General features: G+C 38.8%; 1 protein-coding gene across 1 annotated transcript; it reads right to left on the reverse strand.

Moving 5' to 3' along the window:
* Positions 1 to 287: 287 nt before the first annotated feature.
* On the reverse strand, positions 288 to 1,241 carry LOC137659861 (zinc finger MYM-type protein 5-like). Its single transcript, XM_068394642.1, has one exon. The coding sequence runs from the start codon at positions 1,239 to 1,241 to the stop codon at positions 288 to 290; it is 954 nt and encodes a 317-aa protein (XP_068250743.1).
* Positions 1,242 to 9,704: the final 8,463 nt, after the last annotated feature.

Here is a 9,704-nt window from a genome sequence, read left to right on the forward strand (position 1 = left end):
CGACATGTTACTTGCACTGTCATAGCTCTGGCCACGGCAATCCATAATAGAGAGATCATGTTCAAGCAGAGTATCCAGTACTACATTCACCATTGTTTCTCCATCATGGCCTGAAAAAGGAATGAATTTTATAAAGCGCTCTACAGGCTTACCACTGGAGTCGACAAAGCGAACAATGAATGTCAGTTGATCTGTATGTGAAATATCTGGTGTTGAATCTACACTTATTGCAAAGTATTTTGCAGTTTTCATAGCTGCTATGATGTTATTGAGGACCTTCTTAGTCATCAGTTCAATAAAAATTCATTGCAAATAGTAGATGACATGTAAGATACAGTGCCTCTTCCTGCATTCCCAAGGCGTGACACATGATTTGCTAAGAATGGATCGAATTGTGCTAACAGTTCTATGATCCCTAGGAAATTACCATTGTTTTCTGAACCAAAAACCTCATTTTCTCCACGGAAAGCAAGTCCTTTTAGAGCTAAGAATTTTACAACAGCAACAACTCTTTCTAGAACTTTTCTCCAATAAGTGCGCTCTTTTTCAGTTTGATTTTCCAAATGAGAATCCAATAAGCCTTTTTTCTGTGCACGAAATACACTGGCTAAAACGCAGCTCCTGTGAGTGGTGCTGTTTTCATGTTCCTCGAAACGCTTGGAATTTTTCCAGTCATTGAACCCCTGTGTGAAGGCATTTTCTTTGGTAGAAAATAGCTTGCATGCTGAACAGTACACTTTTCCTGAGCTTTCAGAGTATAGCATCCATAATCTTTTCACAGTTTCTGAATTTGCAAGCTTCCTATAAAACATAGATGACTTTAAACAACGACGATTTCCATCATCATAAATCCTTGCTGATTTCCTAAAGTCAATGTTCAGAGTTTGACTGAAGTTTTCTGCAATGAAAGCATTACGAAGAGAATCTGGGATTACATTTGGCCATGAGGCAGGATCTTTTAAGACAAATCCTGTGGATGAAATGTCCGTCACATTGAGAGGAGACACAAAAGAAGTAGATGCTGGCTGCGAAATAATGGAGGGAGGGCTTCCTGTATGATCTAACGTATCTGCAGATTCAACTGTACTGGTAACATCAGAAACTGTTTTCGTGAGCATGTCTGTGATTTTTCTGCAGCTTCCTACATCTTTCTTTTTCTGTTCCTCTTCTTGAATTTTCTTCTTTCTTTTCTGTGACCCACTCGCATAAGAACGTCCAACATCACGTTCACGAGATGCCATAATGAGGATGTATCACTGTCTGTAATCCTACAAATACAAATTTTTCATTATCAATTATTATTATTTTTTTTTATTATTATTAATTATTTATTTTTCCAACATCAGGTTCACGAGATGCCATAATGAAGATGTACAACTGTCTGTAATCATACAAATACAAATTTTTCATTATCAATTATTATTAATTTTTTAATTATTTTTTTTTTCTTCTGTCAATTGGGGGATATGGCCATTGTAGTCCCCTTTCCTCTGGCTGCGCCTCTAAAAATTCAAAACGTTACCAGAAAGGAGTGATATACAGAACTTTTACCATAGATTAGGCTAGTGATTTGGACTGCGAATATTTTACTAATTCATCCTCCTTGATCTCCAATTTACTTAAACAGAAATCATACTGAAATTGCACGGGAAAGCCAGATTTTCTCCAAATCCAATGCTTTTCTGGACGCTAATTTTTAAAACACCCTGAAATAGAAAAATCAGTACCTAAATAGCTGTGTAAACAGTGGTAGCCCTGTTCGTTTCTCCAGTATGTTTGTATAAAAACTGTTTTAGGTACACTATAAGTTGAAGTGTGTTTATGTAAGTTTCCTTCTTTGATTTTTGGCGAGTTTTGTAGGTATTGTCCTAATTTGACGTTGATTTGTTTTGTATGGTATATGAAGTTTCGGTTAGGATAGACACTCTACTTGTTGGTGTTGGTTAATCTTAAGTTATTTACTTTATACTATATTTTGTCTTTGCTGTTTAAATCTAGTTTTACTATTCAGGCTAGTAACCTTTGTCTTGTATTTTTTGTTCCTATTTTTCAGGTTCTATGTTTTAGTTATTTAAAAAAAAAAAAATTGTCTCGGGGAGTAAGGTATTAGAGTAACGTAATTTTCTGATTTATTTAAGTCAACCTTGTTCTAGATTTAAGTGGTTTCCATTATTTCTTAAAGTAAATTAAAGTTGTGTAATTTTATTTTGTTGTTTCTCACCTCCTCCCCCCTCAATTAAATCGTTTGAACTATCTTGTTAACGGTCGTGTATTTTTTTTTTTTAGTGCGGCATGACGCCTGTGAAGTAACGTTTAGAGGACGATGATCGGTCTCAGTTAGATCGGTCCTGACATTGCTTTTGGTCACTTCAGCAGCTGGCTATATTTTTGTTTGTGAAGCTTTTCTTCGTAGGTGGACCTTAGCCACCTGCGACTTTGTGTGACCCTTTGTCCTCGCCACTTTGTGTGACCACGTCGTCTCTGTTGGTGACCTTGTCACCTGCGACTCCGTCACTTTTGGCCACCTTAGTGGGAACCTTCCCTTGAGGTGTGGAGCGTCTCTTCTTTCTTACTACTTCAAGGAAGATTTGTAAGTGTTCTGAACGTCTTGCTGGACGTATTTTCTTCAGCTGCAGAGTGAGCAATTTGGCTCCTTAGAAGGCTCGTAGGGAGTCATACTCCAGGTAGGAAAATAACTTTGGTTTTCTTGTCGAGCAGGACCACTTTGAGACTCCCGGTACCTGTGGATGTCTCCTACCCTACTGGATGTTTTAATACTGATGTATTGGACCATGGCCTTCCCGTGGGAGATGTGATTTTGGAGTTTTTTTTTTTTTTTTTTTTTTTTTGTGTAATATTGTGTCACCTGACTAGTGTGAGAAACTATTTATTTTTTTTTCTTTTGTGTATATGTATGTGTGTATTTATTCATTCCTTTTTTTTATATGTATATATATTTATATATCGGTTACCTTGTGAAATTTAGTCTGTATTTCTTAGGTATGATTTTAAGTGTTTTCTCACTTTTTTTCCTCCACCTTCCTCCCTTTTCTTATAGTAATAGGTATTTGGGTTTTGTTGTTGATCTGGCCAGTTAGTTATTATATGTTGTTTAATATGAGTGTTATTACTGCGTTCGTTCTTTTTTCTTGTTTTTGTTTAGGGTTTAGTTTTCTTAGTTTGTAGGAATCCTACAGGATTAGTTTGAGGATTAGTTTTCATCTCCCTTGTTTTTTTAAGGTTGACTTAAATTGTTGTGTTTTTTTTTCTTTGTAAATAAATATTGTTGAGATTTCCCTTTTGTTTTCGTTTCCGCTGACCAATTCGCCCTGAGTATTTTTATTTATCTAATTAATAAAAGAACCATAAAACGAACCTTTAACATCTGGAGTTCAATTTTAAGGGGAGGTGCAAGGTGAGCTCCCTTAGCCCACTGACTACTGGTCTGACTCTAGCTCGCTGTATAAATTATCAGGTTGTTAGATTCTCACTTTCATCCTCTCGTAAACTCTCCAAAAACTGTTATCCTTTACCGACCTCGGGCCCTTTTTTCATCTAGCTTTCCCGTAAGGCCCAAAACTTTGACCTTTTCTCTTCTCATTACATGTCCCAGAAATTCCATCTGCCTCCTCCTTATCATTTTTAAAAGTGATCTCTTCTGATTCACTCTTCTCAATACCTGCTCATTGGTTACTCTCTCAGTTCATGGGATCTTCAACATTCTTCTGTAAAACCATAATTCAGTTGCATTTATTTGAATTTTCAATGTCTTGTTTAATGCCCATGGCTTTGAGCCTTATGCAAATGTGAACCATACGAGTACACAGGATTCTAATAATCTGACCTTTGTCTGAATCCCTACCCTGTTCTTTGACAATAGGGTTTTCAGACTTTTGAATGAATGCTTTTGCTATTAGTATTGGTATTTTTTTGTTTTATTGTCACTCCGTCCATTACGATGTTGCAATTAGGAGGTTCCACCATTTATTCTGCTACAATCACTTACATTGTCTTTATATTGATTATTAGTCCCATGTTTTTACGCTGGGTTTTAACGCGACAAGAAGTGTTTGGAGTTTCTCTTCTTAGCCAGCTGTTATCAAAGTGTCATCTGTAAATCTAATATTATCTACATTTTCTTCTCCAACTCATTTTCCTTTTTTTCCTGATATAATTCTCATTATAATTTATCCCATAGATAGAAGAGGTTGGGTTACATTACACATCCTTGTCTTACCCCTCGTTTTATTTTCTATCCATGGTGTTAAATTATTCTCGAAATTACCTGTAGCTTCCTGACTATAATAAAGGTTCGTAACTAGCTGAATGTTGTTGGCGTCAATATGTAAGCACTTTAAAATTTATGAAAGTTAGGAGTGTTTAACTTTATTAAATGGATTTTTATAGTCTATAAAGCACATAAAAACATCTTTCTGTGCCTCTATTGCCCTCTCTGATAACATGCACGTATTGAATATTGTATTTCTGGTACATTTCCCTTCTGTAACTCCAGTGTTCTTATGCAACTTCTTGCTTACTTTTTTTTTTCTTTTTCGATATTGCTTTAAATATTATTATTCTTTTTCATTATGCTCATTAAGCTGATGGTCTTGTGTTAGACTGCATTTAACGGCATTTGGTTTCTTGGAGATAGCAATGAAGATTGATCTGTAAATCTCTTTTGAAATGTATGCTGTTATGAACTTTGCCAATTCTACAATTTTTCATAATACAAAATTCCCACTTGCCAATAACATTTCTATTGTTACTCAATTATTGCCAACGGCTTTACTTTAACTTTTTTGCCTTACACTTACTATTTTCTCTTCTATTAATTCTGGACCATTCATTGGTATACGCTAACTAGGTCCTTTTGCAAGGGAGCAATTAGATTAAAACTGATAGGTGAGATGAATGCAACTCGCTTTATTCTACAATATAGTGAGTTTATATAAAAGATGTTCTGAAGAAGAACGTCACAAAAAATCGAACAGACTTTTTCATGCAAGGCCAGGCTTAAACATGTTCTGCTAACAGTGAGGAGGCAAGCATGATATACACAAAAAATTTATACTGTTACAGTGTACGAGCTTGTGTGAAACACGTTCGGAACATGTCTCTCCCCATGAAAAGACAGAAATGTGAAATAGGGTGCCCTGCTCTGGAGAAGCAAACCATAGGTGGATCATCTTGCAGATAATTTGCAGGGTTTAGGCTATCAATGGATACCCAGTCTTGTTTGCCACCAATGTTAAATATGAAAGCCTTCAGATTGTAACGGATCATGAGGAATGGTCCTGTGTAAGGGGGCATTAGCAGTCGGTTGCTAGTGTTGTTGCACAGGAAAATGTGCAAATCTATCGGTAATTGTATCTTAACTGGGGTATTGTAAGTCTGGAGGCATGGAATAAGTTTTCCAGCAACATGACTTAGGCGCTGGTGATTGTCGGAGGAGGTTGCAGACAGAAAAAGTTTGGCAAAGAAGATCAACAGGTTACCATACACCATTTCAACTGCCGAGACATCCAAGGCATCTTTTGGGGAGCCCCTTAGTTCTAGGAGGACTCAAGGAAGCTACGTAAACCAGTTGGAGTCATTGTAGTGTGACATCAAAGCTGCTTTCATGGTGTGAGGAAAATGTTTAACCTTCACATTGGCAGCGGGGTTGTAGGAGATTGTCTGCTACAGACTGATACCCAGGAGATTCACTAACGGTGTCCTCAATTGAGAGGTGGAAGTGGTACCCCTGTCATAAGTAACATGCTCAGGGATACCAAATCTCACTATCCACCATGAGATTAAGGTAGATAGATATAAGATCGATATCGCAGTTCCCATGGGAATGGCTTCAGGCCAACAAATAATGGTCGATGATGGTGAACAGGTAAGAACGTTCTTGTGATTTGGGTAAGGGACCTACTAGGTCGACGTGAATGTATTCAAAACGATAATGATGTTGAGGAAAGGTGCCCCCTCTTGACTCTGTGCATTGATGTACTTTGTAAGTTTGGCATAAAATACAGGATCAGACCTAATTTTTAGCATCGTTCATAATGCTGTGTCAAAGGAACCTCGTATTCAGTAGCTGTGCCGTAGATCGGTAAGAGGGATATGAAAGGCCATGAATGAAATTAAACACATTTCGGATAATGGGAGCAGGTATTCATGGTGGTTGTCGACGAATACTGATGTAACAGAGGAAGGTGACGTTAGAGTCGATAAGGGTGACCTATTCCCAACGGACGGCCGTGCAGGATGTCCTACATGCTTGGTACCCTGGATCTTTTTATTGTGCTTCTGCCAAAGCATTGTAATCCAATCACATGTGACTGGGATTAAATGTACTTCTTGATAGGGCATCAACAACGGAATTCATTTTGCCAGAGACTTGTTGAAGGGTACAATTGTATTCAGCCATGGCTGAGAGATGTTGGCGTTGACAGGCTGACTAGGTTTGGAATGTCGAGTGAAGGCATGCACTATGGGCATGTGGTTGATGCAAATGACATAGGGCATACCTTCTAAGAAGGTGGGAAAGTGACGGACAGCCAAGTGCACCACCAGTAATTTGCGGTCAAAGGTAGAGTAGCCGCATATTGGCTTGAAGTGTTTTCTGCTAAAGGCCATTGGGTGGGATATGACACTCACAAACTGCTCCAGTATTGTACCAATAGTGAAGTGTCTGGTGTCAGTGGAGAGAAAGAGAAGTAATTGTGGCACGGGAAAAGTGGGAGCGGCAGAGGTTGATAGGGCATTCTTTACATTACAGAAGGCTGCTTCTTATTGGAGAACCCACTTCAAGTCTTTTGGCTTGTCCTTTAGGAGGGCGTAGAGGGCGAAGGGTGGGATGGCAGGCAAGAAACTGTGATAATAGTTGATCATGGTCAAGAATTCTTGCAGTGCTTTGGTGGTCGAGGGCGTGGGGAATTTCTGAATGGCTGCTACCTTCTCAGGGAGGGGTGGACTCCTTCAAGAGTGATGCATTGCCCTAAGAAAGACACTTCGTTGGCAGTAAAGGTGCACTTGTCATACCGGATTACAAGGCTTATCTATTCAAGGTGGTCGAGCAGGATATGTATGTGAGGGAGAGAACAAAATTATGTCGTCCACGTAATATACACAAAAAGGAAGGTCCCCAAAGTAAAGTGGTCCTAGCATTACGAAGGCTAGAAGAGGAGTAATTGTAGGTATATGTACCAAAGGGGGAGGTGATGGCAGTCTTGGGGATGCCTTCTGCACTCATAGACACTAGATAATACCCTTTCAGTAGGTTGATTGTTGCAAAAACCTTTGCTTTTTGCTAGTAGGAGGTCACATCGCCAGAGTAGTCATCTGGTTCTGTCTGCATGTTCATATACCTGTGTTTCCCACACGTACGAAGGGGGCCATCTTTCTATAGGACGATATGTAATGGTGATGACCACAGACTTGAGGCCTTTTGACAAAGACCCTTATATTCTATTTCGGCAAACTTTTGTTTTGCGGCTGGCAACAAAGCTGGTGCCAGATGCTTGAGTGCAGCAAACACTTGAGGCCCCATTTTCTTGATATGTTAATAAAAAACATATTTGGTGGGAACTGTGGGTATTTAGTGAAGTTCAGGATGGAATTCCAGTCTAAGGGGAGGAGGTGGGTGTAGGCATCCATGGGTGCGTTGATTTGGAGAGCGAAGTTATAGGGAGCGGGTTGAAAAGGTGTCGGCGAGGAAAAGTCTGCGTTGACTAACCGTCGGTGAGCAACCTCAACCAGGAGGTGGTAATGGGAGAGGAAATCCAGATCAAGGATTGGAAATTTGACATCAGCAACAAGAAACATCCAATGATATTTGGTACTCTCAAATCATAATGTAAGGGTCTTGTACCCATGGGAGGATATCGCAGATTCGTTAGCAGCTACTAGGCAGACGTTGGCAGGCTTAGACAGACTAATTCATGTCCTGCAGAATGGCCTTGGTGGAAGATTACAGCAAGCACCCATGTATACCAAATGATCACACCCCTGTACCTGTATCAGGTAAAAAAATAAAAGATTAGTCACATGTGAGACCTCTGCCACAAAGGATGACCAACTTCAATATTTTTTGGCTACTGGCAACCATCTGCACATTTGATTGCATCAGCCACAAATCGGGAGTGGTAGTCACATAATTGTGTTTCATTGGCCTCCGTAAGTGGCTGTAGAGGTCGTTGGTTGGCATATTTCTATTTCGGCAAACATTTGTTTGGCGACCGACAACCAAACTCGGGCCAGATTCCTGAGTGCGGTAAACACTTGAGGCGCCCCATGGTCTTGATATGTTAATAAATAATGTATTTGGTGGGAACTGTGGGCGTTTGGTGAAGGTCAGGACGGAAGACTTTCTGGTCTAACGTAAGAAGGTGGGTGTAGGCATCCATGGGTGTGTTGATTTGGAGAGTGAGGTCTTAGGGGTCTGGTTGAATAGGTGTCGACGAAGAAGAGTTTGCATTGACTAACCATCGGTGAGCAACCTCAACCAGGAGGTGGTAATAGGAGAGGAAATTCATACCAAGGATTGGCAATTTGACATCAGCAACAAGAAACATCCAAAGATATTTTGCACTCTCAAATCATAAGTTGAGGGTCTCGTACCCATGAGTGGATATCGCATATTCCTTGGCAGCTACTAGGCAGACGTTGGAAGGCTTATACAGGCTAATCCATGTCCTACATAATGGCCTTGGTGGAAGATTATGGTAGCACCCGTGTGTACTTAAAATCAGATGCCGAATATTATTTTATATAACATTTAAGTTACAGTGCAGAATTTTTATTCAAGAAATTTACCGAATATGAAAATACCAGTAGCAGGAATGTTCATTGAATTGTACATGATAGATGTCTGAAAATAAAAAAAAATAATGTTGTATGTGGCTTAAGGGTTCTTAGAAATAATACTTGTGATATAATCAACAAAGATAATTTGGAGAATGTTGAAAATAAATGGGGCAAATGTCTAGTTATTGGGTAAAATACAACTTTTTTTTGCTGATAAGAGTTTACATTTCGGTTGAAGTATAAATAAGTGAGTAGTTCGGGATTAAAGCAGTTGGTCGGACTCTTTACCTGTCCAATGCCTCGATGGATAAGGTGTGCCCAAAAAACTTTGAAAACGCAAGTAAATATGGGTAAATATATACTGTAGTAAGAATGAGCATTGAAAAGTGCTGGGGTGGGTAGAAATTTGTGATTGATACACTTCAGAATAGGAAATGAAGAATAACTGTGGAAAATAGCCAGAGATTATAAATGTTACACGCTAGACGAAAAAATTCTGGGTAATGTGGATGAATAACGTCCACTTCACAAGAGTGGTTTGAAACCGTGTGGTTTACGAATCAATATAGCTCAATGAGAGCCTTCACAGCCTGCAGGAGATAGCCGCGCGGCAGAATAACCGGTCAGTACTAATTTCCAAACCCCATACACTGCTAAACCACGCGGTGCTTCACGGTTTAAAATACTTAAGAAGTTTATGCCTCCCTTCAGACAAGTTTTACCCAATGCAATATCAGTGGTTCAGTTTTTGCAGAAGTTAGTAGGCATTCCTCTTTTGCTGGTATTTTTCAGCAATTAATATGAATTGTATTATCATTATTATTATTATTATTATTATTATCATTATTATTATTATTATTATTATTATTATTATTATTATTACTATTTTTTTAATATAATTATTATGA

The sequence above is a fragment of the Palaemon carinicauda genome, chromosome 20, assembly GCF_036898095.1.
Source record: "Palaemon carinicauda isolate YSFRI2023 chromosome 20, ASM3689809v2, whole genome shotgun sequence".
Taxonomy (NCBI): Eukaryota; Metazoa; Arthropoda; class Malacostraca; order Decapoda; family Palaemonidae; genus Palaemon; species Palaemon carinicauda.

Coding starts and splice junctions, on each gene's coding strand:
- LOC137659861 (XM_068394642.1), bottom strand. CDS start 1,241: ATGGCATCTCGTGAACGTGATGTTGGACGTTCTTATGCGAGTGGGTCA.